We start from the raw sequence: 27,868 nt of genomic DNA on the forward strand, positions 1-27,868 counted from the left end.
CCAAGGTCAGGTTCAGCTTAATAAAGAGTAAGCCCCATGCTTTCAACAGGAACTCGGGACCCATTTTAGGGGAGATCAGTTAGACAGGGATGTGGGGGTCTCTTTCTCTGCCTTGAGTGGATCCCCAATTCAGAGGGAAAGAGGAAGCATGACTGTCAGCGAAGTTTTCCGTTGCTCCATCCCCAACCAGGAGAGGACCATTCTCTTCTCTCTCTGGGACCCCCACATACTCACACGCATCGGGCCCCCTCACTCCAGGAGTGGAACTAGCCCCCCACCCCCTTAGGCTGGGGTGTGATTCCCAGACCCTGCGGCCCTTTTCTAGCTGGGTGGTGCTTCTTTGCAACACCAGTGAACAGGCTCCAGTGAGGCCCAGTGCCCTGTGAGCTGCTGGCCAGCCAGGCCACCCCCCACATGGCCCTAATCAGTGGTCAGTCTTCTACTGCTAGAAACCCTCTCATCCCACTCTCCCGTGTACAGATGAGCCAACTGAGGCCAGAGAGGGGAAATGACTTGTGTCACACAGTCAGTGACCAAGGGAGAACCCAGCTGTCCGGGCGCTGAGGGAAGGAAGCAAGAGCAAGGAACCAGAGAGGTCGCTGGAGAAGCATCTGGTCCCCCCACACACCTCCATCAGCCTGACACCCCCTCCCCCACTCTGGGCTCGCCTCCCGTAAGATGCCCGGGCATCTCCCCGGGGCAGAGTTCCGGAGCAGATTTAGGTCTTTAGGAAGCCTGAAGGATATACAATTTGGGGTATCTTTTTAAAATAATACTAAATTAGGTAACAGAAGGGGCTCCTGCAAGAGGGAGGCCCCAAAGTAATCAGTTTCATTACCTCCCAGTAAAACCACGTCTGGAAAAACTGGAGCAGAGACATGACTCTGTGGTCTCAGCTGCAGTGAGCTTGCCTAGGGATGGAGGGCTCGCCCCTCTACAGAAGGCGCAGGGAGACGGGGAGGGGGTAGCTTTGGGGGTCACTCGGGAGGGACCAGTGCGGGAGCAGCGGGCACTCGCAAAGGCCTGAATCCAGTGATTCCCCCCCCTCCCCCACCAGGGGAGAAGGCATCAGGCCCATCACCCCCCACACACACCTCATCCTCAAGCTGGTGGGGTAACACCTCCCGGGGGTGCCCTCCGGCGTCGGGCCACGTCCAGAGATCTGACCAGCAGAGACGGCGGTGGAGGCAGCGGTTCTGGAGCGGGGAGACTCACAGGCATCCCCAGCAGGGCTCACAGGGGGGCTCCCTGCAGAGCAGCCTGAAGCAACCTTGTCCTCCCTTTCCTCGGTGCGGCAGCCGCCCCTGGGCCCACCCGCAAGCGTGTGAACTCACGAGGGTGAGCTGGACGGGCGAGCCACGCTGCGCTAAGTCACGGCTTCGGTGCGCCAGGCCGAAGGCTGCTGTCTGTAGTGATAACGCTGCCGGCTGGGCTCTGCTGCATCGTGGCGAGATCCATCCACCCTGGAGAGGTCGCCGTGGCTGTCGGATGGAGAAAGAAATCTGGGATCCGTGGAAGTTTGAACTGGAGCCCACGCTCCCTCCTAGCGGGTCCCTTGCGTCTTGAATGACTCCGCGTAGAAGCTAACTGCCCAACGGGCCCAGGGCGCGACACATGTCCTCTACTGCAACCCTCATCGTACAGAAGGGGGGCTGAGGCTAGTAAGGAGGAGGGACTAGACTGGCAGAGCCAGGCCTCGAAGCCCGAGCGTTAGGACTCCAGGGTCTGCAAGGTTGACTTCCGTGCCACAGCTGAGAAAACCCAGGAAATCTCTTGGCGCCTTCTATGTGTCAGGCTAAACTAGGCGTCTAGGCCGCAGGAAGCAGAAAACCTCAAAACCTCATGATTTAATAGAACCGAGTGGGTCAGACAGCCCCCTCCCTCCACCTGGTGGGTGTGCCCAGACACATGGGCGCCCAGGTCAAGAGCGGCAGGGAAGGGGGACCTGGAGGCTCATGGACCATCGAAAGGCCAGGCCCGGAAGAGGTTTATGTCACTTCCAACCACACTGCCTTGGCCAGGCTCACTAGCATGACTAAGACCCCAACTTCACCGCAAGGAATACTGGGGAACAGCCTTCCTGGGTCCTCAGGAAGAGGAAACAGTGAAGACACCACCCTCTGCCTCATTATCCCCACTTTTAATGGCCTCTCTTCTCCACAACCCTCCCAGCCCATGGCTGCTGACAGTTACACACCTCCTTCCCTTCTGTGTTCCTTCTCACAAAACCTTGTTTTCTGCAAGCTACCCATCAACCTCCCAGACGGATTAATAGATAACACTCTGGGGAGTTTCTTCTCCTGAGAGTATTTGCTTTTTCAATCAAGGGCTTTTCAAGATGGAAAGGCCTTAAACATCCAAAGATATGAATATATAATTGTTGAAGCTTGGAAAGGCCTTAAACATCCAAAGATATGAATATATAATTGTTGAAGTTAAGGCCCACTAACTGACAGTGTTGGACCTTTGAGGGGTAGTTTATCTACCCTATCGTGCCTCAAGCAAGCTTCAGTCTGCAAGGATCTGAGCTCCTCTCCATTCCCCTCCCTCCTTCTATCTCTCGTATTGCCTGGCAACATGTTGGGCAATTGGCATTGGCTACAGCTCGTTCCCCATCAAGGAGAGAAGTGGAGGCTGATAAGAGGGAGCTTGCCATTCAGCCAAAATAGCGGACCCAGAGCTCCCTGTGCAAAGCTTCCCTTGCTGACCATCCTTCCCACCACCCACAGCCAGATTCCACGGTTCTTTTAGAAGCCGAGCATCAAGAATTAGCTTGTTGAAGTATGCAAGGCAGGGATTTGGGTGGGGATCTGGCCCCCAGGCAGCCCCCTTTCTCTGCCCTTGGGAAGACCAACAATGCTGTGATTAGGAGCTTCCTACCTGATGTCCATCTAAGGTAGACGGGTACCTACAGGTAGTCCCTGGGTCCAGCATCGGTGACGTTCATCGCAATGCCCAGGCTCATTGTCCGGTTGCCAGGGACCTGCTGATATTCAGGGGACCCACCTTCTGCTTTTCCACTTCTCCTGTGGTTCTCTATTCCTGTCCTATGCCATTAACTCCAGCACCTTCAGAACCAAAGCACATCTGAGAATACTGTGCTTTTGGTTCCTGAAGCTCTGCATCCCATCACGTGCCTAAACAGATACACACGGACACACACAAACGTAGACTTGTACACGGGTATGGCAGACATGCACATACATACACACTCACAAACATATGGGTCGAAGACGTACAAGTACCCACATACACATGCACGCGCAGAATCGGGCATGCAAGGGTGCAAAGCTATACAGAGATACACAGACATCCAGGCATATCCACAAATATACAGAGACGTTGAAAATATACCCACATTCCACACACAAATATACACCGACTCATACAGATTTATGCATATATTTACAAATACAGATTCATGTATACACAGATAAAGACAGATATACAAAGACTGACTCGTGTACACACCAAGATACATATACACACGTGTAGCTGGGCACTTACAAAAATACTTGTACATTCTCCCTGCACCCCATGTAGAGCTATACCCCAAGAAGCATATAAGTGGATCCTCTATCTATCTGCCTCAATCTCTTTCTCTCTGTCTCCATTCTCTCCTCTCCCTCTCTCTCTCTCTCTTTCTCTGTCTCTCTCTACCACACCCCTCCAACAACCCTGGGCTCTCTGCCCTCTTAATGCCCAGTCCCAGGTCGAGCTTCCTGCTTCTCAAGCCCAGATCCTTCCCGGAGCCCAGCATCATGCCTGGAGATGCAACATGTTCTGGCTAGGTGTCCCCAGGGGCTGAGGAAGTGAGGTGAGGGAAAGAAGCTGGGCCCCCGGGCTGTGCAATCAGGATGGGAGCCGCATGGCCACCAGACTCTCTAACTTTTGCCCCCAAGGCCCTCCTGGTGGAAGCAGCTCCCTCCTAAGAAGTGTTCCCTCTCCAGAGGTAAGCTGGGAATGGGGAGGAGGGAGAGGGAATTGCAGTGGGGGAGGGGACACACCTGGGAATAGAGAGGAGAACACATCTCAGAAGTTGGGGACTGTGAACTCACACGCTGGTGGCTGGGAGAATACAAAGTAGGGGCCAGTATCTGAGGCCAGGAAGATCCAGGTCTAGAGGAGCAGGGGGCCTAGGTGAGACTTCCTCCCTCTCACGTGGTTACCCGGGTGGACTCTCACCACACCCCATGTACACCTCAATTCTTCAATGGGCGACATCACCTCCACCTTGGAAAGCCACCCCCCTCCCACCCCACCCTGCTCCCCATCCCGGATCCAAACAAAGCAGGAGGGCCTGTCTCCCACCGCACCAATGAGGCCAACCCCCAGCGCCTGGGGGAGGGTGGGGGGGGAATCCGGCCAGCCGAGAAGGGTGGGAAAGCCCACCGCCCAGTCAGGGCTCGGCCACCAGCCACCGCCACCCACCCCCACCGGCGCCCGGCCGCCCTTCCTCCTGGCCACCCGGCGCCCACCCGGGGCCCTCCAGCGTGGGCAATAAAGAGACGGAGTCAGGAGATGCTGTGGGAAGTCTGGGTTTATGGCCAGAAGAGGTTGGGGGACAGAGCTGGGCCTCGGGGGCCAGCCGGGAGGGTGCGAAGGGCGGGGGATCCGAGGCAGGGGCTCCGCAGCCACGGGCTCAGTAGGAGCAGACAAAGGGCAGACGCCTTTGGCATGAAGCGCGCCGCCAGTGACCACCTAGCAACGGAGAGCACAGTGACGTCAGCTGCTCGTGGCCGTCCTCCCCTCCTCAGGCACCACATACGGGTCCGGATCCAGGTTCCCGCCAGGGTTATGATCTGGCCGCTGTGGTTCCCATGCGTCCCCACCAGCTAACGTGATTCTTCTCCCCCGGGGGGTGGGGGGGTGGGGGGGAGGGGGCGGGGAGAGTGCTGCTAACGGCTTTATTCCATTTCATCTTCACGGTGACGCCAGCAGGTGGGTGCTACCCTCACCCCCATTTCACAGATTGGGAAGCTGAGGCTTAGTGGGGGTCATAACCTGCCTGGGTCTCAGAGCTGGAGGCGGATGGCTACCGTCTTACTCCAGCACATGCGGTCTGAGCCGTGGTGCCAGCTCCCTCACATCTGGCATCCGTGCTGTTCCGAGCTGGCGAATTCTCTGTCAGCCAGCCCTCGTTCCCACATCTCTCTTTGGTCCCTCGTCCGTATCTTACATTCACATCTGCTACTCTCATCTGTCACATTAGTCACTCCGCCTATCAGAGCAAGGAAAGCAGTCCCCGGGCCCTGAGCCTAGCTCTGTCAGTGAGGGTAGAAAGCCTCCAGCTAGCTCCCAGACAGGGCTCCCCATCACCTGGGTTTGCTCTGAGGAATCCCTACATTCCGGCCCTTCTCACAGAGGACATGTCCCCCCAACCGGGGGAAGGTGTGAGTTTGGGGAGGTGTGTTGGGGTAACTCAAAGGGACAGTATGTAAGAGTCTACCTCTCCACCCCCACCCCTTCCCCTTCCCCTTCCCCTTCCCGTGGCCCCAGTCCCCCTCACCTGTGGTGCACAGGGTCACACAGTTGCCTTGCCCTTGGAAAGGCTGCCCTGAGGCCCAGTATCCAAAATTCCAGCAGCTCCCATCGATCCATTGAAAGCTCTGGCTCATGAACTAAAGTGATAGACCAGGTAAGAGTACAGATGTCCAGAGAGACAGACCCAGGGGCTCCAGAAAATGCTGAGTATTCCTTTCTCCTCTCACTGCCCACCCAGCGGGGAGCCAGATACCCCAGAGACCCATCCTTGAGGGTTTGCAGGCCATGACAAGGCAAGAGCAACCAGGACTCCCAACTGTCGCACAGAGCAGGCTTGTCAAGCCTTACTGTGCATACGAATCTCCCGGGAATCTTGTTAAAATGCCAATTCTGATCCAGGAGGTCTGGGGTAGGGCCCAAGATTGGGCATTTTTAACAAGCTACCTGGTTTGCTGCCCCTGCTGGTCCACGGACCACACCTGAGCAGCGAGCATCATGGTACTCATTTATCCACGACCCCAGACCCACCTTGAGAGAAGAAGGACCCCATTCTAGAGATAAAGAAACTGAGGCCCCGAGGAAGTCATTCAGCTAGTAAGTGACTAAGCCGAGCATGCAGCCTGTCTCCTGACTCCAGTGATGCGCTGGTAAATGTTCAACAGCCAGCTCTGGGGGAAGGTGAGAACACAGAGGGAGGGAGGAACCCCGATTTACAACAACTGCCAAGTTCTTCGGTGTATATATGTCCACTGGGGGCACGTTTCAGGCTACAAGCACACAGTCACTGAGCAAGGAGCTGAGACCAGATGCCCACCATCATCGGTTCTCACTTCACGGCCTGCTGCCTCAAGGGCATCTCAGCTGCTGAGGTGAGGCTAGACGCCAGCAGAGGCTCCTTTGAGGCAATCAGAAAGAAGTTCCTGTCCCCCGAAGTTGGTGCCCCACTTACCCAGCCCCGGTTGATGGCTCCAATCCAGACCTCATTTTCGTTGAGTCCTCTGGCTGAGCAGAAGATGCGATAATCTAAGTTGTAGCTGTGTATGGAGATGAGGTTGCCTTGGTAGCACCTCCTGCAGATACTCTGCAGAAAGAAGAAAATGGAGGGTAGAGAATTCGCTGGCTTTTCTCAAGTTTCTGGGTCTCCAGGACAGAGCCTCTCATCCCTTTTCAGGTCAGAAATCAGAGACCTGTCTGCCCCTCTCAATCCCATGTTTGGCTCCCTTTTGTGTTGTCAGGAACTTTTTGCAACGACTACGAATATTCAGAATAGTCATAGCTACCGTTTGTGGAGAGTTTTAGTGACCCTGAGACTATTCCCAATACTCCCCCACGTATTATCTCATTTAATCCCCACCACAACCCCAGTGGGTTGGTACTGTTTATCTCCATTTTACAAATGAAGGTTCTGAAGCTCTGAAAGGTGGAGTGGCTCGCCCAGTAACACGGCCCATGAGAGTCAGAGCCAGGCTCAAACGCAGGCGTCTCTGAAACCAAAGCCTTCCTTCCAGATCGGTGGTTCTCAAAGTGCCGCCCCCCAGACAAACAATACCATCATTACCTGGGAATTTGTTATAAATGCAAACTCTCAAGCCCTGCCCTAGACTTGCTCACCCAGAAGTGTGCTTTAACAAGACCTCTAGGGGATTCTGATGCACACTAGGTTTTGAGAACCACTCATCTAAAAGGGAACAGAAGGTTGAATCGAGTCTCTCCTCCCCCCACCCCCACCCCAGTCCTCCACAGTAGCTTCCCTGCCACTTACCTGAGCACATTGAAATTCCTGGGCCTGCCGCACCATCAGGAAGTTGCAGGTTTTGCACCCAGGACTGCTCGGAACTCGAATTACGTCTTCTTCCTTGGGGCACTGAAAGTCCTTGTCTAGGGCAGCTAGGTTCGAATCCATGGCCTCCCCGTCCTCAGATGTGACCTGACAGCTGGAAGCCTTGGCCTCCTCTCCCTCTGACTGAATCATCTCATCAGTCAGAGCCAGGTCTCCTCCCTGCTCCCCTGAACCTTCCAGATTCTGACTCAGATCCACTTGTATCTCATGGCTGTCCGGACTGCGGGCAGAATTCTCTGGGAAGGAGAGGTAACCTGCTGTCAGTTCTGGGTCTCCTTTCTTACAGGACCATGGACAATGCCAAAGGCCCTACTTGAACCTTCCTAGAGCCATCTGGAGCTAATCCTGGATCTCCTTGGTGTTGGGTGAGGAGAGAACATTTGGGTCATAGGCACAAATGGATGAGATGCTAACTTCTGGCTGGCACCGAGATGCGTATTGTGGGGGTGGGTGGAGGCACCTGTGAAAAGCCCTTCATCTTCACAGGTGGGTGGATTTTAAGTTGAGGAGATGGCTAATCAGAGATGGGCTGGGTCAACTGGAGAGGGGTGACTGTGGCCCTGGCCCCATGAGGCAAAAAAAAACAAAAACAAAAAAACAAAAAAAACAAAAAACAAACATACAGGAAATAGGAGAAAAGAGAAAGATTGGTAAGACAAGAAGGAGATGCTTACCCAGATGGAAAGCAGCAACTGTCCCCAGCAGGAGAAGGGGCAGGAGCAGTGGGCCTTTCATATCCACTCAGGTTTGGGATGGGGACACAACTCCAACCTCCTTCCTTGTGGGTGTCCTGTGTGTCTGCACAGCTCTTGGCACTTAGAAGAGACAAAATTCTTGTTAACTGGCTGATTCAGGGACAAACTAGAGCATTCCTTCCCTTCCCCCAACCCCTGGGGAACAGACCCTGAGCTGGAGAATTAGGAAAAGGACATGGGGTGTCAGCTCAAGTACAAAAGTCCCTTTTTCTGAAAGTGCCATCACCGCTTCCCTGGAACGGCCCTTAGCTCAGACTCTTGCCCCTGCAGGAATAAGCCTGCTCAGAGTCAGGACCACTGTCATTCATGCTGGGGAATGAGGGGAGAGGATGGTGGCCTGAGGACAGGCTTCCGAGGTGCGTGCCATATTGGGTCAGGTACTCACCTCCAGGAGTCTGAGGCTTCCACTCTCAGTGCTCCTAGCTGCTGGGACCCAGAGGCAGCTCTTATACTGGGCATCTGGGGAAGTGGGAAGAGGCCAGGATGATTGCTTCAGGCTGGGGTGGGGAGCAGTGGAGCTGATAAGACTAAGTCTTGCTCAGTCCTCTCACCCTTGAGCCCTGATGCCTGCTGGGACTCCAGAGACCTATCTCCCAAGGCGTGCTCCATATGTGGGCACCCAGATGCCCCAGTGTGTTCCAAAACACCCCAGCTGACTACTGTCCAGGCATTATTACCACCCCTAAAGTGCCCCAGTCTGAACAATACCCCTTAATCCCAGGAGCAGCCTTCCTCTGGTGAATATCCCAGCTAATGAGGTAGGGAATCCCAGGAATCTGGGAGAGCATGTGGGGAAGAGGTGGTTGGCCAAGGGAGCCTCCGCCCTCCGGATCACTTATCTGGACCAGGTACTTTAAATGCATCACATCCATGACTCCTCACCTTCACCTTATGTATGGTTATCCTTACTTCACAGATGTGAAAAATGAAATTCAGAGAGAGAAAGCAACTTGTCGAGGTTGCACACGTAACAGGAGAACTGGGATTTGCAAGTCTTTTTGGCTCGAAACCCTTCTCTGTCTCTCTGTCTCTCCATCTCTGTGTCTCTTTGTCGCTTTCTGTCTGTGTCTCTCCTTCTCTTTCTTTCTTTCTCCCCCCCTCTTTCTCTCTCTCTTTCCATCTTTAATGTGTGAAAAATTTATGCTCATTCTTTTATGCTCTGGATCTAGATCAAGGTTCTCAACCTTTGCTCTATCACTATATAGAGCCAAATCTTTGTTGTGGGGGGCTGTCCTGTGCATCATAATAAGTTTAACAGCATCCCTGGCTTCTACCTACTAGATGTCAGTAGCACCTTCCCCAGTCATGATGATCAAAAATGTCTCCCCATATTCCCAGATGTCCTCTGGGGAACTAACTTGCCCCAGTTGAGGTTCATTGATCTAGAACATGCCATGTTGTCCAGTCTCAAGCCTCCTCTTCCAGCAAGGGGGCAGCAGTTGGAATGGAAAGTTTCATGCAGAGTCATTCAGACGCCCTGGGCCACCCTCCTCCCCACCCCCACTCCCCATCTCCCACCAGCTCTCTATCACCACTAGGGTCTCGACTAGGGGAAGTGAACAAGGCACTTGCCTCAGATGTGGAATTTAAGAGGGCACTAAAGAATTCAGTGGCCAACAGAAACAATATTTTAATATAATCTTTTGTGAACATCAAAATAAATGCCAAAAAATCCATGAAGAACAAAACGTCAAATTTTTAATCAATCAAGCTCCAGCCAAATTCAGTGCAACACAGGGAAAGGCCAACAAGTGCTGAGCCCTGACTTAGCTGGATATCACTGCCAAGAGCTAGAAGACTTGTCAGGGTGGGTGTCTCAACTCTATGACATCCTAGCTGGGCCATGCATATTTGTTTCTTGGATTCCATTCCAGCCTTCCAGTACTCAAAGCACTAGGGACAGGTAACCCAGAAGGTGAAGAGGCCTGGGTCCTTCTCCTCCACTCCCTCAGGGTACCTACAAATGGAGAAGTATCTGAAAGCTCATTTCTGCACCCAATTGCAGAGTAACGGTCTTGGCCATTATCTCCCCGGCCCAACGGACTTGACTCTCAGCTTCTCTTCCTGTCTTGGAGGCTGGGGGATGGACCAATTCCAGGCCCCCAAAAACCTGGTCTCCAGATTTTGAGCTTGAGGCCTCCCTAGTAGGAGGGCTAGACCCTCTCTCCATTTTTCTTACTCATCCGGGGCCCAGGCCAGGGATATCATTTCATTTGTGTTTGGGATGACCACTAAAGTCGGCTAGTTCCATGAGCCAGCACCATGATAAGCTTTATGTGTGTCATTTAATTTGAACATCCATTTCGTAGGTGAGGAAACGGCATCTCAGAGAGCTTAAGACACACCAAGTCAGAGACAGGCCTAAACCCAGGCCTTCCAGCCTCTTAGCCACCCCAAAACTGCCTTCCTTCTGCCTCCTCTCACTGACCTCCCTTCTCTATGACTTACCCCTCTCCCTGTTGACCCTATTTTCTTTGCATACAAACCCTGGGCAAAGACATTCCATTGACTTCAATGACCTCCTTCCTCACTGACCACAGTGAAGCTTGTCTGATTTAAAACTGGAAATAATATTTTTGAAGGTCCACCACGGACCAAAGACTATATTTCATTAAGGATTTTATATCTATGGTCCTACTTAATTAATTTTACAATCATCCTGCAAATTAGGTATTGCCTTCTCTAGTCTACATATCTACTGCACCAGCTCAGAGAGGTTAAATTACTTGCCCAAATTCACACAACTATTAAGAAGTGACCCTCATCTGTTTGACTCCCACATCCTCGCTTTCTTTGATATGCCCAACTGTGTTAGCCCCAGGCAGTGTGGCCAACATGTTCATCATCCATGAGACTCCAATGCTCTGGCTTGCTGTTTGCATTTATATTCATAGGGATTTCAAACTCTGTCTCAAGATTCAGCCCAGCCCCACACTGCGCAGAGGGTGGGTCTCCCTATCTTGAGGGGCAGTGTAGTGTAGTGTGACGTGTCTTGGAATCATGAGTTAATGTCAGCTCCTCTGTAGCTTGGTCTTCTCATCCTCATGAGTGGAGGCTCATGACAGGACGCTACATCTAATAAGACCACCTCTAATAAAGCTCCCAGAACATTGCCTGGCACGTGGGGTTGGGAGGTGGCCCTTGTCAGGAAACCAGGACTAGAAATGTGACCCTAATCAACAAATAAGCACCGAGTGTTGGTTGAGCTCCTGCCCTGGGCTTTGCATGGTGTAAGGAACTCCAGGGATTCTATTGTAAGCAAGTTGGCTTTACAGAACTTAGTCAACATCCTGTTGGAGATGAGAAATGACACACAAACCCATATTTGGGGATGTAAGCCCTCTTATTTCATTAAGTATGCTTTTTAAAAAATGTTTCTTGTGGACATATAGCATGCATCCTATAAAGTATACTGTATGGTGGGCAGCTCAGGGGATTTTTACAGTGAATGCACCCTCAGAACCATGCCCAGATCAAGAACAGAATGTTACCCGGTACCCAAATGCCTCCTTCGTGGCTTCCTCTTGACATTAATCCCACACAGAGGATCTCCGTAGGCTGGAGGGCCCACTGCTGCCACAACACACGGTTCCAACAGACTTACGAAGAATAAGACAAAGTCCACTTATCACTTAGCATTGAACCTGGTACCTAGTAAATGCTTAATAAATGGGAAATAGTTTTACTCTTTATTATTCGTATTGGAATAAAGGGAAGCCGTGTCTTCCCACGGCAGAATACAGTCTGGGAGGGCAAAGAGTGAAAGTTCTTCTTCAGTGGCATCCTCCCCAGCACCCAGCCCAAGGCCGAACCCAGAATAGCGTTCCAGAGTTCCACCATCTTTGAATTCAGCAGACTGTCATAGAACGGCAGCTACAATGGACCTTGGTTTGATTTCTATCTTTCTCAACTAACTGGGCGAACTTGAGCAAGTGGCTTCCCCAGTCTGGGCCACACTCAAAAAATTAAAGCTCTTGATTCACCTCTAAGACTCTAGAGCCATCTGTAATTGTATGTGTTTGAGGAGTCCAGGAAGAAAGGGGCTTCAGGGCATTGACTCCTTACTTTCTGTTCACTTCCCTGGCGGAGCGAAGATTCCTTCCCCACCTCTGATTGAGATTCCCTCCTGTCCAGCTGGGCTGGAGTCCTATGGCCCCAAGATGAACCCAAGAGTAAGGGAGTGTGTCCTGCCTCTCCACTGTGCCCCATCCCTACATGACCATGCCCTGGAAGCGGCCACAGGATCCTAAGGGTAGAAAGAACATGCTGTGGAGCAGACAGCCAAATCGCAACATTGGCCACATTTAGATGGTCTGCCTTGGGCAAGTCTTTGAACAGGGCCATAACTTCTCTGAGCCTGGTTTTATAAAATGGGGTAATAATTACTGCTCACACAAGGTCATCTTTGTAAGGTGTACATTGTGGTACATTGTGGGTGTGTAATAGCAGCAACAATTAGTAGAGATTGTGCTTCTGTTGTAAACAACCATATGTTCCAGAATGGGAGGAGGCTAGGTCTTGTATTCCCAGGCCTTATATAGAGTTGGACATATAGCATGTTGTCCTATATTGGGTTTCCCCAGAAACAGGCCCTGAGACAGGATTTGAGTGCACGTAGCTTATTTGGGAGGTGCAAGGACATTTGTAGGGAAAAGAGAATTCAGATGGACAAGCGAAGCCAGTCAATAACATGTGTGCTACAAAGCCAGCTGCCTCAGTGGATAATGGGAAGTTAATCCCATTGGAAAACCCTGGGAGACAGTGCCCAGTACATGCCTTAGAATCAGTCCACTTGAAGGGCAAGGGATTAAGACACTCATACTCCCACTCCTATGAGTTACAGACTGTTCCCAGGGACATGTTAATTTCCTGGCACATTAAGACAACCACACTCTTGGGCATGCGGATGCAGGCACAGGACATGGAGAGTCCACCTGGAATGGTTGAAGACACAGGGGGTTTCTGACAGCATCTGCTCTACTGGGGCTAGGAATTGGGTATTGTGCGAAAAGAGCTACTGGACCCATTCTTCTGTCTCCAGGGAGAGTCCACAGTCCCCAGCCCATACTCCAGCCTCCCTGAAAATGATCACTTCTGGCTTCTTTTATGAGAGACAGTGGAGTGGGGAGGGGCCGTCATTGTAGGGCAGAAAGTTCCTTAGGTGGGGCTAAGCAGAGAGGATCAATGATCAGAGGGGAAAAGTCAGTTTCAGGAAAGCAATTTTATTGTTGGGATCTGGAAGCAGAGGCAGCAGGCAGGGAGGGGAGGCACCTATGCGGGCGGTGCTCTGGACTCCTGGCTGGGTCCAGCTCAGTAGGAACAGATGAAGGAGAGGCACCCGCAGCAATGAGATCAACACCAGTGGCCTCCTGTGAAGGCAGAACAGAAAGAGACCTTCAGCCTCTAGTGCCCCCTGACTCAGCCCCAGACAGGCCTTTCCTCCCCACCGCTCCATGTCTCCATGGCCACGGAGTCTCAAGACCCAGAAGGCCCCGCCCAGTATCTCCTCCGGGAGGCCCTCCTACTCCCCTAGGCCCTCCCATCTGTCATCCCCACTCCCCGGGCACCTCAGGTACACATGAACACACATCCGCGACCACAGGCCCGCAGCCCAGTATGTAAAGTTCCAGCAACTGCCCGTCAACCCAGTGAAAGTGTTTGCAGCAATCCTAGAGGAGGCAGGAGGAGAAGATGTGGGCGGGGGGGCAAAGAGAAAGCAGATAGGCAGAGCTCAAACTGTCCCACCAAGCATTTGCCCTTGATCGCTGGACCATGACGGACACTGTCCTGATCAACTGAAATGCTGATCCGCAGTGATCACCATCAGCACATTCTATGCATCGCAGTGATACGCTCATCCTCTGGCCCCAGCGAGAGGTAAGCAGGAGTTGCAAGCCCATCGCAGAGAGGAGGAACCAGGCTCACAGTCTTGCCCACATCCTACATGCAGACTGTGGCCCCAAACCTCCTTGCTCTGAATTCTTAGCTCTTCCCAGGACCTAGGCAGCCTCCTCGGTGTCCCACCCAAGTCGTCTATCTGTCCCCAGTTCTTTTGAGGATTGGAGGGGAAGCACAGACAGATCTGCAGCATTGTGAGGCACTGGCCGGGATCAGGAGTGCACCCCACTTAAAGCTGGGACCCCGCTTACCCTGTCTACGACCTTGCCTCCGATCCAGACCTGGCGCTGGTTGAGCCCGCTGACTGAACACTGGATCTTGTCATTGAAGCTGAAGCTGAGGACAGAGGCGAGGTTGTCCTGGCAGCACCTCTGGCAAACTGACTGCAGGACAGTATAAAAGAGGAAGAGTGGAGTGCCCCCCACCCCGCCAAGGAATTCATGTCACCTTAGTCTTAGGTCTCTAAATCTCCAAAATTCATCTTCCTCACCTCCATGCTCACCTCCACAGCCATCTGAAGGTTGGAGATCAAACTGCAGTTTCTGTTTCCACATGACCCTCACCTCTCACCCTGGCACCTCAGCAGGCCCCAGCCCCTGCTGACACCCCCAGGGTCTTCAATGAGGAAAATAATTAATGATGCAGAGGCTGCAGACATCTATCCCCACCCCCCACTCCAGGTCTCAGTCTCAGCTCCAGGCCACTCACCCAAGCTTGGTTCAATTTCCTGGCCTTCCTTACCGGCAAGAAGCGGGGGCAGGTCTTGCATCCAGGAATGCCCTCCAGTTTCACTGTGTCCTCTTCCTTAGGGCACTGAAAGCCCTTGTCCACCTCATCCAGGGCAGAGGCCAACTCTACAGCACCCTCCTCCTCAGGGGCATTTTTACCTCAGGGGCATTTTACCCCTCCTCTTCCTCCAGCAGTGTCAGCTGCCCCATAGGGGCCTCCACGGCCTCATTTTCTGGTATCTCCCCAAGCCTAGGCAGGGTCTCACCTCCATAAAGCTCTCAGAGTTAGACGTTACAGTCCCTGGCAGGGAGAAAGGCCAAGGGCCCCCTTCTTCACATCTACGCCTGCTCCTTCCCAGCACCATGGACAGCGCCCACCACGCCCCAGGCGTCCGAGAGGGTTCAGTCCTGGAAAGAGAGGTACCTGGAACCAAATCAACACAAGGAGAACCCAACCTCCCATAAGAGGCCGTGGTGTTAAGAGCGAGGACTTAGATTCAGGCAGTTGTGGGTTTGGGTACTGGTGCCATCACCTACCAGCTTTATTTTCTTGTTTGTGATATGGGTACGCAATACTATGTACCTTGTGGGGATGCTCTGATGTTTAAAGGAGATAATGCAGGGGCACCTGGGTGGCTCAGTCGGTTAAGCGTCTGACTCTTGATTTCAGCTCAGGTCATGGTCTCACGGTTGGTGAGTTACAGCCCTACGTTGGGCTCTGTGCTGACAGCACGGAGCCTGCTTGGGGTCCTCTCTCTCCTTCTCTCTCTGCCCCTCCCTTGCTTGTGCTCTCTCTCTCTCTCTCTCTCACACACACACACACACACCCCTTGGGAGTGGGGTGGAGAAAGAGAAGGCATGACAGTAAGTCCCTGAGGCTCCAAGAAGCTGGGGCCCTTTCTAAATAGAAGTGAAAACCATGACAGGCAGCCGAGGCTGGCTCTCCTGTGGGGCTGCAAGTGAAGAAGGGAACATTTACCAGTATTGGTTTATACTTAATGGGCCCCTCAGAGTCTGTGGAACGAGAGAGAACTGAGAATCAATGATTGCTGGCCTTCCCAGGAATGCACAGCACTTAGGTAATGGGGTCTCTCCTCAAAGCTCTGGAAACCACACACACACCCAGGTCCTCCGGGCTCTGCCTCCCCCGGCCAAAGAGAGCCTTCACATGCCTCAGGAGCATGAAAGGCAGGAATGAGAAGTCTCGCCCCTGCTGACCCCTGAAAGACACCCACGATCCCAGCCAGCCCTCAGAACCTCCCAGCCTGGGTCAGACACCTCCCCAGAGACTGAACATTTACCTGAAATCCACTCCACCACAACAGGGAAAGCGCTTACCTGCCCAGAAGTCTTCCTGGGTCCTGAGGAATTCACAAAGCTCAGGTTCTCCTTCGCTCCATCCGGCAACAACGCTTTACAGTGGGGTCTTAAAGGAAGTGCCCCAGAGAAAGGAGGATTTGCCCCAACCTGAGGGTCATGGGAGGGCTGATAAAAACCATTCTCTCAGAGTGCATAGGTGGCTCAGTGGGTTGAGTATCTGACTTCAGTTGGTGAGTTTGAGCTCCACGTCGGGCTCTCTGCTGTCAGCACAGAGCCTGCTTCAGATCCTCTGTCCCCCTTTCTCTGTCCCTCCCCTGCTTGCTCTCTCTCTTTCTCTCTCTCTCAAAAGTAAACATTAAAAAAAGTTTCCTCACTTCCCTGGGGAGCCCAGTCATTGCTTCCAGATTGTCTCCTGACACCCCTTTCAGGAACCTAGGGGTCATTCTGGGACTGCCCTGAACCACTGGTTCCTCTCCCGGGCTGCACTTTAGAATCTCCCAGGGAGTCTTTCCAAAATACACAGCTCTCTGCTTCTCTAGTGGGAATGTAAACTGCCACAGATATTTTGGAAACAAATCTGTCAATATCTATTAAGATTAAAGGTGCACATAGCGCTTGATCAATTTCGCTCTTTGGAGACTATCCTTTGGAAATAAAAGCACCTATAAGCAAGAACGCTTTTACAAAGTTGTGTATCGCTTTACAGTGTGTAAAACGAAATTCTCCATGAGAACAAGGAGCTGCCTGTCCTGTGGATGGGTAGGTGGTGAACAGAAGGAAAAGGAACAGGGCGTTCCAGGCATGAGCAAACGTGTGGTGGTGACATGACCTTGGCATAAGCACAGGACAGACAGTGTCTTTTCTTGCAAAACTAAAGTTAAGAGTATACACTTCGGAGGGGCGTCTGGGTAGTGAGTTGGTTGAGCGTCTGACTCTTGATTTCGGCTCAGGTCATGATCTCACGGTTGGTGAATTCGAGCCCCACATCGGACTCTGCACTGACAGCACGGAGCCCGCTTGGGAGTCTCTGTCTCCCTCTCTCTACCCCCCCCACCCCCACTCTCAAAATAAGTAAATAAACTTTAAAATAAAACAGCACACACATTAGAAAGGGGTGGAGAAAACAAGGAAGAGTACATCCCATCCTGAGTCAAGGAATGGAGACAGCCGTCCCTGGCATCCACTGACTTAAGGAGACAGAACGCAGGAATCAAAGAAATGACTCCAAACCAGCCTGAACAAGAAGCAGAATGCAGCTCGTCTCCACCCCCAGCCCCCCTGCAGGGCCACTTTGCATGTTCCACGAAACTGTCACAACCAGACAGTGACAGGATAGAGCCATTTCTTGAAGGTCTGTTGCTGCTCAAGGACCCCAACCCCCAAGGGAAGGCTCTCCTTTAGGCCACACAATCCAGGATCTGAAATCCACAGCTTAAAGACCCTAGAAATTCCATTTTGTCAACGTCCAGTGGGGAGGCTCGAGCAGGGGCTGAGAATGTGGGTTCGGGAGTCACACGGTCCAAGTTCAAATCGAGGGCTACCACCTCACAGCTGTGTGACCCTGGACCACGTTCCTTAACCTCTCTGTACTTCATTATCATTGTTTAAAAAGTGGGGATAATTATACAGACCTCCCTGGGTGATCAAAAGGAACAAATGAGATGACATGTGTGAGCTGCCCAACCCCCTGGCTGCCTTCGGGTTTTCAGAATTCCACTTCCCGTGGACCTTGGGAGAGGGCAGGCCTCTCATTCTTGACAAGAAAGTGCCAAATAGATTCTCAGCCTCTCTTGCAGCTAAGGCATGTGACTAGGCTCTCTCAAATGGGAGCATCCAGGCAAGACTTTGAATCTGGAGCTAGGGACCAAGAAGTGGGGGCCACGAAGTCCTCTCCCTGGCAGTGCAATGGTGACATCCAGTTCCTGGGGCAGAAGTGTCCACAGCGCTAGAGAAGGGATCCAGGGCCCAGGCCCCACACTGCTGGCCACAGGGTCTGAATCACAGCAGCAGCAGCAACTGGGCACCCCCCCACACACACACACACGCCCCTTCTGTGGCCTGGTTTTGGCTCCCTGGTTCTCTAGTCCTTCCTGCAATTTTACGAGCTACCTCATTTCCTTTTAATAAATTCGTTTTCCTACTCAGATCTGCCAGGGAGAGGTTCATCTGCCTGGCGCTAAGAGCCCTGACTGATGCAGCATTTAGCACAGGAACTGGCATTTAGTTACTGCCCAATAAATGACAGCTTCTCGTGTTAATAGGCCTAGAAGTGATCAAGGTCTTGGGGACTGACCCACATTAATCAAACTCTCAAGAGACTGATGTCTACATCTGGTGCCAATGACATACTTTAGGTTGACCTGTACCCACATAGGGCCCACTTAGGGCCTTCAGACCAGCACATTCCCTCCCTGCATCACAAGCTACAAATGTTGCTAAATTTGTGTCAATTTGTCACACAGCACAGAAGACTAATAAGATGTTACAGAGCTCCGAGGCCCATTCCTTCCCAAGACGAAGTTTATCGTAGGGGATTGGCACAGGGGAGTATCCGAAAAGAATGGTCTTGAGGAACTCCTGGAGAAGAATCCCAGGTCAGCAATCAGGAAATATGGACAGAGAAAGAGAGGAGCCAGAGGTCCCCCCCACCCCACCCCTCAGACCATAGCAGGCTGGGGAAGTCCCTTCTGGTCTCAAGCTCTGCCCTCAGAGGAGTGATGTCCCCCCACCCCCCAGGAGCTAGACCTCTGGGACTGACCAACTGCCTGATAACTGGGCTTGGCCAACACCCCTGTGGGGCAGATAAAAGGTGGTGAAAGGGCTAACATCATCCCAGGGCTAAGCAACCAGGAGATGGGGCCCCGGGCCATTGCTCTGTGAAATCGGCCTCAATAGCAGCTGCTGTGACACTTCCCTGTTTGGATGCCCCAGTGACTGACCTTGACCAAGAATGCTAGAGCTGAAAGTGACCTTGGAGATGACCCAGTCCAGTCTCCGTGTCTCAGCCACGGAAAGCACCCCAGACGGGACTCAGAAGTCCCCATTCCCAGATCCATTGTTCTTTCTGCTCTCGCTGTGAGATTACCCTTGGTCCCCTCCAGGCACCTCCCCTCCCAGACACTGTGGACTCACAGCAGAGTGAGCAACATTAAGCCTCCACAGTCCGTGCCTCCCCTGCCCACATGCCGCCTTCACAATCTCCCTGGTCCATCTATTTCTGTCCATGTCTGCTGCCACCTCTCCAGCCCAGGCCACCGTGTTTGATGATGTACGTCAGAACCTGCCATCCCCATGCTCCTCGTTCAGTGTCTTCCTTCTGCACTCACAACTAATCCAAACTCATTCCCACTGCCTACAACTGGTAGTCTGGCTCTTGTCTGCTTGTCCAACCTCACTGGTATGAGTGACCCTTGTCATACTGGTTTTAGCTCCATTGGCCAAGCTGAAGCCTTCATGCTGGCTCCTTCAATCAGGTCTTGGCTCAAAGGTCACCTCCCCAGAGAAGCCTTCTCAAGAACTCTTTCTAAAGAAATCTCCTCCTGGGATGCCTGGGTGGCTCAGTCAGTTGAGCATCTGACTTCAGGTCAGGTCATGATCTCACAGTTTATGGGTTCGAGCCCCACATCAGGCTCTGGGCCAACAGCTCTAAGCCTGGAACCTGCTTTGGATTCTGCGTATCCTTCTCTCTCTGCCCCTCCCCTGCTTGCACTCTCTCTCAAAATAAATAAATAAACATTTAAAAATTAAAAGTAAAGAAAACTTCTCCCTTCCCATTCTGATATCAAGTTACTTTGTTTCACATTGTTCCATTTATTTCCATCTGAGCATTTACCAAAATCATACATCTCACTTATTTATTGGTTTCTTGTTTATGGTCTGTCTCCCCCAGTAGGAAGTAAGAACAGGGACTTTGCCTTTCTCATTTACTGCCTAGAACTCTACCCAGATCATAGAAGGAGTTTTCCAATTATAGGATGAGTTGATTAATCAACTTGAACTCTGCACCTGGAGAAAGTCCAGCTGAGTTTAGATCAAGGTATAAATCCATCAGTGTTCTGAGCTCTACCTACCATGGACACAACCCTGAGCCAGGCTCTGTGTTCTGCAACATTCATTCGTTCGTTCGTTCACTCATTCATTCATTCGCCTAAAATACTCATAGATAGTCTCTGGCTTGATATGGCTAAAACAGCAAGACAAAGAGAATGAACTTAGTAAAACAAGGAGGTTTTGCTTTAAATGGGCTTTAAAGGATTGAGAGGAGAGGAGAGGAGAGGAGAGTCAGGGGAGAAGCGGGAGGCGCTTCCAGAGACCAAGCCATGGCGTGATGCTGCTGGAATTTGAGTCAGGATAGGAACAATTTGGTGTTTCCTAGAGGTCAAGTCAAATCACGAGGGGCTTCTCTGCTCTGCCCTGAAGCCCAGGTCCTCCCACAAGCAGTGTAGATGGGGGGGGGGGCTGGTTCCTCAACCCCCTCTTACTCCTCACACCACAGTGATCTGGCTTCTGCCCGCCCACTGCTCCACAGAAACTACTCTTGCCAAACTCCCCACCCAACTGCCAACGTTGCAAACCTCAGCCCTTCTTCAGTTCTTAGCAGACTTGACCTCTGCATTGCATGACACCCCCTCACATCTTCCTTCTTAAAAACTGTCTTGGCAACCTTTGTAATCATCCCTGCTGGTGGGCTCCTTTTCCTCCTCCAGGAAGTTAAACATTGGCAATCACCTGGCTTTCTGGTGCCTTCTTTCCTAACGCTGCACACTTACCATGGATTATCTCATCTACATCCCTGTCTCAAGCCACCAAATACGTGCCGAGCACTCCAGCCCCAGCCCTGCTCATCAGGTCTGGCTGCCACTGCAGACTCACATATACGGCCACCTAGTAAGTTCCCAACTTGAATGTCCCACAAGCATTGAGAATTCAACACATGCCAGGCTGAATTCACCCTTACACACACACACACACACACACACACACACACACCTGCTCCTCTCCTCGTGGCCACTTTCTCAGGAGGAAGCATCCCCTTGCACCCTAACCCCCACGCCAGGACCCTGGGGCCATCTCTTTCTTGAGCATCTCGTCAACCCCCGGAGCCACTCCTTTGCTGCTCTCCCAATCAACTGCTGGCCATCTTCCGCTTGGATCATTTCAATGGCTCCCAAATTTCTTTCCCTGCCCCCAGCCTTACCACCTCTCCCCGCCTCTGATACATTGTCCAGAGGCTGCCGAAATGAGATGTCTAAAACCCTGCTGTTTTCCGGTCGCACACGATCTCTCTAGCCTCGTGCTTTTGCATCCAAGAACGCCCTTTCCTCCCTAACCGCTGTGCTACCCCTCCTCTTTGTCTACTTTTCAACCAAGGATTGCCTCCTCCAGGAAGCCTGCCCTGATTCTCCAAGGGAGCGGTAGAAAGGAGCCTAATCGGGGCTCATCTCTCTCTATCCCAGCCCCACCCCATCTCCTTGCCATGGGCTACCCACGTGTGCTACATGCTCCCTGTCACGTAATGTTCCAAACAACCCGGTGAGGCAGGCACCACTGTCGTCCGTAAATTACAGACCAAAAGCCTGAGGCTCAGAATCGGTACTTGTCGGGTAAGCGTCAAAACGGGGACTTGAATCCAGAGCCTGCCCTCTGCCCTCCATACCTCAGCCCCCCACGGCGGTCAACCGCTAACACAAAGCGCTCCCCACTTGTTTCCCAATATGCAAGGCATGCACAGCAACCCTGTAAATTCGTGTGCAGTGCAGGTGATGCAACGAGAAGCAAGAAATGTGCTCCCTGGAACTGAAAAGACCCTGGCCCACCTCAGCAGGTTCCTTATCCCCCAGTCTCCGTTTGCTCATCCCTGAGTTGAGTTAGAGATGCCACCCTCACGGGGTTTGGGGGCGCCTAACAGGAAGGTGGTTATGGAAGAATCCAGGAAGTGCCCGGCCCCTGCTAGGTCCCCGACAAACACCAATCCTGAATAGTAGCCCCATCTTAGGAATAGAGAGAGCGCGGCTCGGAAAGGTGACGTGACGGTCCGAATTTCACGTAGCAGCAACCGATGGCGCTTGAAAAAGAACTGACTCTTCCGCCTTCCGCGAGGAGAGGTGCCCCAGCATCTTTCACGTACTCATCACTACGTGGGACAAAGTCACAGTCCACCAGGAGGGGCCAAGTCAGGAGCACCTGGAGCCCTGAGCAGTCGCTGCACTGTCCCCACCTGGGGGCTCAGAAGCGAGACAGAGATCACGATGGGAAGTTCAGTCGGTGGGGATGCTGGGGGTGGGAGGCGGGTGCCTTCCCAGACACAGCAAGGGAGGGAGGTTTGTGTCCAGAGCGCCCACCCGGCAGGCGGACACTGAATGGCAAAGGCAGGCTGGCCGTGGTCACTGATGTGTCTTGTGGACTTTCAGGTTTGCTGGTCCCAGCCCCAGGCCAGCCACGCACACACCACCCCAGCAGCCAGCTCCTGTCCATCAACTCTCCTTCCCTCCCCCGACATGACAGCCCCAGAAATACCCCACGCTTCTCCAAGGCCTCCTGGCTCAAGTTACCCTGCGGCTTCTGCAAGCAAGTCCCTGCGAGCGGGGACAATCTCAGAGTGGTGGAAGATTGAAACTGCCCTTTCCATCCTTCCTCCCTTCCCTCCTTCCTTTCTTCTTGCTCTCCCTGTGTGTGTGTGCATATGTGTGTGTGTGCCTTTCTATCTCTGTCTCGTGTGTATATCTCTGTCTGTCTGACTTTCCCTGTCTCTGTCTCTCTATATCTGTCTCTCTTTCTCTCTCCATCTGCCTGTCTCTCTCGCTCCCTCTCTCATACATATCCAGTGTTTCTTGAGCCTCCGTCCTATGCCAGGCAGGGGGCAAAGCCCTGGAGATACAGTGAGTCGTACAAGATACAGTTACTGCCCACACCGAGCTCTCAGCCAGTGGAACACACGTTAATTTTTTGTGACCGTATGTTACACTGCGGCTGTGACGGGCTCTGTGCAGCTGGATGCCTGGTCCTCTGAAGCCCTGTCCCAGGTCACAGGCTGGAGAGGAAGGAAGGCAGAGCTGAACTGAGAGCTGACGGAACTACCGTTAGCTATGGAGATAACGATGGCTGGGTGGGACTTGTTCCAAACAAAGAAAACTAAACCGTTTCACTTTTAAATAGTGTACTTGGCTTTTAACATGACTTTGCATTTATACTAAAAATTAGTAGCTGCTGCCTGGGTGGCTCAGTCGGTTGAGCGTCCAACTTCGGCTCAGGTCACGGTCTCATAGGTCGTGAGCTCAAGCCCCCACATTGGGCTCTCTGCAGAACCTGTTTTGGATCTCCTGTCCCCCCTCTTTCTGACTCTGCCCTGCTTGCGCTCTCCCCAAAATATATAAACATTAAAAAAAATTAATAGCTGCTATTGAGAAAGACCCACTGTGTGCTGAGGCCAAGGACTTTTAATCTGCAGCCTCACTGGTCCTCACTGCTCTCTGGGGTAGGCACCAGACCCCCGTTTCCGGTGAGGACACAGGCACCGCGAGGCTGTGGCTGGTTCAGGGGCGTCCAGCCTGAGAGCAGGTGGAAAGGAGCTGTCTGTCCGGGGTCCCCGCTGGCCCCGAGCACCGCCCCTGGTGGTTGACATTCTTGGGCTCCCCGGTCCCCCGGTATGGACTGCTGGAGAAACAAAGAGGCGCACAAAAGTTGAACATGAAGACTGATATTTTTCATTGACTTTGGCTTAAGATTTAAGGTGATTAGAAAGTCACTGTTTTGTCTTTGAAGTTTTCCCCTTCTACACAATACGAGGGAATCGGTGTTGCTTTGTTAGGCAGAAACAAGCCGGGGCAGAACCTTGCAGGGTGTTTTCATCCCGAACCAAGGCAGTGACATGGGGACCCCACCGGGAATAAATTATGGACACTCGTCATTCTGCCCTCCCCGCTCCCCACCCCCACCAGCAACCACAGGTGTTACTGACGACCCCCGCAGCCATCACCCCTGCAGCCAGCACGGCAACCTGCTTCATGCCAGGGGAGGGTTGCATTCATGAACTCACATAATCCTTATGACCCCAGGATGTATTCTTACTGTTACCCCATTTTTCAGATGAAGAAACAAAGGCTTCATGAGTCTAAGTCCCAGAGCTTGTGTGGGGAGAAGCTGGAAGCTGGTTGTGGACAGTCCAAACAGCAGAGCTCAAGCTGCCTTTGCTGTTTATCCCTTGTGGCCCCCCCCCAGTTCCCCCCACAAGCCCCCCAGTACTTATCATCTCCGCCACAGGTGAGGAACCGAGGGTACCCGTGATTTAGGGCCTCTTCAAGGTCACAGGGCTGGCCAGTGCCTGGAAGGCCCAGAGCCTTTCCCATATGCCTCCTACATGAGTCCACCTGGGACCTGGAAGGGCCCCTGGACCCAGGAAACAGATCGCTGAGGGGCCCAGGAGCACATGTTTGGAGTTAGGGAAAAAATCTAAGCCAGGGAGATGGGCTGGTGTCACTAAAAGCTTCCATCCTGGGTTTAATCACCCTGCGCAGCCAGCCCTGCAGTGACTCCTGGTGGCCAGTGCGACTCAGGCAGCAGCGTGTCCAGGAGCAACCAGACATGTCCCCCCCTCACCTTTGGAACTCCTCATGGCCCAACGAAGCCTGAAGCCTGTGCCTCGAAACCCAGATGCAGGTGTCCTCCCACAGGTGTTTGAGGAAGGACTCTGTCCCCCAGTGTCACGCCCAGTGCATTTGGGAATCATCTCTCCCTTGGGGGCTGGCAGGAAAAGGCGCTCCGGGAATAACCGCTGGGCTCACTGCTCCAAGCTTCGAACTCAGAGGAGAGGGTCCACCGGCGGCCAATGCCTTTAGCTGGGGAAGAGTTGGCACCGGGTCAAGGGACAATGATTAATGGACGCGATCTCACTCCTTAGAAAGTCCCAAGGTGGCTCTTTTGGTTCTATTACCTACTTCTCCATCTGCTGACCTAGGCTGCTATCGTGGTTCACCATCATCTGGGATGCCCTTGCTCAGGCTGCAGAGGGGGATAGAAAGAGAGTGGGGTACAACATACCAAGATGTGCCCGAGGGGACACCCCAGAACAGGGTGGGGGGGTAACTAAGGTGGGGCTGACATTTTTGACAACTATTTGATGGCAAAGAAGAGCTTATTTTAGTGATCGCACATACACAGTCACATGCCGGGGAGAAAACATGCCGGCAGGTTAACCGTGGCCATTTCTGAGGGGTGCAATTAACAAGGATACCCCTTTCTCACGCCCTTTGTACTCCGACCGGTTTCACAACCACCATACGTTTCCTATGTAAGAGCAAATGCAAAGAAAAGGCAACGTCTAAAATGCACGTGACCTTAGGAGTCAGGTCTGGATTGAAATACGCCACAACGTGCCGCATGCCCGTCTGAATGAGCTGGGACATGACTCACCACGCGGAGCCTGACGTACCTGGTTCTTCATTTGTTAGATGGGGCCGATGGAAGGGGACTGACATGGTCACACTCTTCCTGAGGCCGTGGGCCGTTCCTTACACAGTGGGTGTTCTCTGCCCCAGGCACACGTGACCTGACCTAAGGGTGGTGAGGACGGATTTGTCCCCGCCCCTCTCCCCCGAGGCTGGAGGCCAGACAGGTTGCACTGGGAGCCTGTCGCTGAGCAAAATCAAAACTTGTGAAACCCCTGAGTTGCTCACTTTGTTTGAAAGAGCCGTTGGGTCCGTGTGAGGAGGAAGTTGCAGGAAGAGGGCCCTCGTGACAGAAATAGGAGTCTGCGCCCATGGGCTGCTTCTCTTAGCTTACTCATTGTCCCCAGAAATCATCTCTACTCTCTCCGGAAAGAAGTGTTCTCTCCACTTCCTGGCCATCCAGATACTTTTTTTTTTTTTTTTAAATAACAGCTCTATTGAGATATAATGCACATACCACGTAATTCGCCCGTTTAAAGTGTATAATTCAGGGGCACCCGGGTGGCTCAGTCAGCTGAGCGTCTGACTTCGGCCCAGGTCACGGTCTCACGGTTCGTGGGTTCAAGCCCAGCGTCGGGCTCTGTGCCAATAGCTCGGAGCCTGGAGCCTGCTTCGGATTCTGTGTCTCCCTCTCTTTCTGTCCCTTCCCAGCTCATGCTCGCACTCTGTCTCTGTCAAAAATAAGTAAACTTAAAAACAATTAAAAAAATAAAGTGTACAATTCAGTGGCATTTCGTATATTCTGAGGTGTATAATCATCACCGCTATCAATTTTAGAAAGCTGTCATCTCCCTAGAAAGAAAGCCCTCAGCCATTAGCAGTCACTACCTCTTGCCCCAGCCCTAGGCAATCACCAGTCCACTTCCTGCCTGTATAAATTTGCCTATTATTGGACATGTCACATATGAATGGAGTCATGCTCTATTCAGTCTCCTGTGACTGACATTTTCATTGCCACAATGTTTTCAAGGTTGCAGCATGCATTGGCTTCATTCTTTTATTGACAAGCAATATTCCATTGTATGCATATACCACATTAAAAAATTTTTTTAATGTTTATTTATTTTTGAGAGAGAGAGAGAGAGAGAGAGCAGGGGAGGGGCAGAGAGAGAGGGAGACACAGAATCCAAAGCAGGGTCCAGGCTCTGAGCGGTCAGCACAGAGCCCGATGCGGGGCTTAAACTCTCGAACCGTGAACTCATGACCTGAGCCAAAGGCAGATGTTTAACTGACTGAGCCACCCAGGTGCCCCACATATGCCACATCGTATTTGTCCATTCACCAGTGACGGACACCAGGCATCCTTTCTGAATTTAATATATTACCATTAATGAAAGCCGTGATCATGGAGCACCTGCCATACACAAGGCATTTGACCTAATTTCTAATCCTTGCAACTGCTCAGGGAGATGGGCTATTTTGCCCATCCTACAGATAAAGAAACGGAGATGTAGGGGGGTGAAGTGGCCCATCCTAAGTCCCACTAGTGACACAGCAAGAATCAAAGATGGGCTGGCCCAGGCCCCCAGTCCATGCTCTTCCCATTGCCCCATGCTGTCCCCACCCCCATGTGCTCTGCTCTCGCCTTCCAGTTGGCTGTGAGGCCAGAAAAAGAAAGAATCCTCTCATTCACCCTAACTGGGTGGCCAGCACGCATGAGTCAACGAGCCAGGTGACATCCAGAGGCCACCCCATGGGGGTCACTGCCCGGGTGATGAGACGTTGTCATGCAAGGAGACAGGTGCTGATCACCAGGAAGGGTACCGAGTGCTGGGAACTCATTGCTGCTAGATACCCCGAGGAAAGACTTTTAGAGGAGATGATGTTTTTAATATATTTTTTAATGTTTATTTATTTTTGAGAGAGAGACAGAGAGACAGAGAGACAGAGAGACAGAGAGAGTGCGAGCAGGGGAGGGGCAGAGAGAGAGGGAGACACAGAATCCAAAGCAGGCTCCAGACTCTGAGCTGTCAACACAGAGACCGAAGCAGGGCTCAAACTCACGGGCTGTGAGATCATAACCTGAGCCGAAGTCAGACGCCCAACTGACTGAGCCACCCAGGCACCCCCAGCGGAGAGGATATTTTGAGCAGAACCCGAGGGGACCAGGCAGACTGTCCAGGCAGCAGAATCAAGGCAAGGCTGTGCAGAGGAGCTGATGTGCTCCCAGACCCAGAGACCAGGAAGCTTGGTCCACGGGGATGTGTTCTGTCCTCCTAAAGGTGGGAGGTGAAGAGTACGGGGAGAAGTCGGAATCACACTGGGGGAGCCTGCGTGCCAGGCTGGAGTCCGAGCTGTGTCCTGTGGGCAGCAGGAAGCCACTGAAAGTTCTGAGCAAGATAACAAAGTAAAAGCCTTCCATTAGCTGTTTTCTCTGCTGTCTGTTTTCAGACCCAGGTT

General features: G+C 52.5%; 1 protein-coding gene across 2 annotated transcripts; it reads right to left on the bottom strand.

Moving 5' to 3' along the window:
• Nucleotides 1-4,533: 4,533 nt before the first annotated feature.
• Nucleotides 4,534-8,484, bottom strand: LOC125177059 (proteoglycan 3-like). 2 transcript variants are annotated; one of them, XM_047879084.1, is made up of 6 exons: nt 8,465-8,484; nt 7,999-8,139; nt 7,247-7,560; nt 6,434-6,565; nt 5,510-5,621; nt 4,534-4,701 (listed from the first exon to the last, which is right to left on the bottom strand). In XM_047879084.1, exons 2-6 carry the CDS (start codon nt 8,057-8,059, stop codon nt 4,643-4,645), a joined length of 678 nt encoding a protein of 225 aa, XP_047735040.1. In that variant the 5' UTR covers nt 8,060-8,139; nt 8,465-8,484; the 3' UTR covers nt 4,534-4,642. The 2 variants fall into 2 exon arrangements, with proteins under 2 accessions (XP_047735040.1, XP_047735039.1); XM_047879083.1 differs by lacking the exon at nt 8,465-8,484 and having other exon boundaries at nt 7,999-8,173.
• Between the last annotated feature and the right edge of the window lie 19,384 nt (nt 8,485-27,868).

The sequence above is a fragment of the Prionailurus viverrinus genome, chromosome D1, assembly GCF_022837055.1.
Source record: "Prionailurus viverrinus isolate Anna chromosome D1, UM_Priviv_1.0, whole genome shotgun sequence".
NCBI classification, from domain to species: Eukaryota; Metazoa; Chordata; class Mammalia; order Carnivora; family Felidae; genus Prionailurus; species Prionailurus viverrinus.

Excerpts from the sequence above, each read along its gene's own strand:
- LOC125177059 (XM_047879084.1), bottom strand. The coding sequence starts at position 8,059 with ATGAAAGGCCCACTGCTCCTGCCCCTTCTCCTGCTGGGGACAGTTGCT. Across the intron at positions 5,622-6,433 it reads GAGCCATCAACCGGGGCTGG|TTCATGAGCCAGAGCTTTCA; the intron begins GTAAGTGGGGCA and ends CTATCACTTTAG. Across the intron at positions 4,702-5,509 it reads TGTGACCCTGTGCACCACAG|GTGGTCACTGGCGGCGCGCT; the intron begins GTGAGGGGGACT and ends CTCCGTTGCTAG.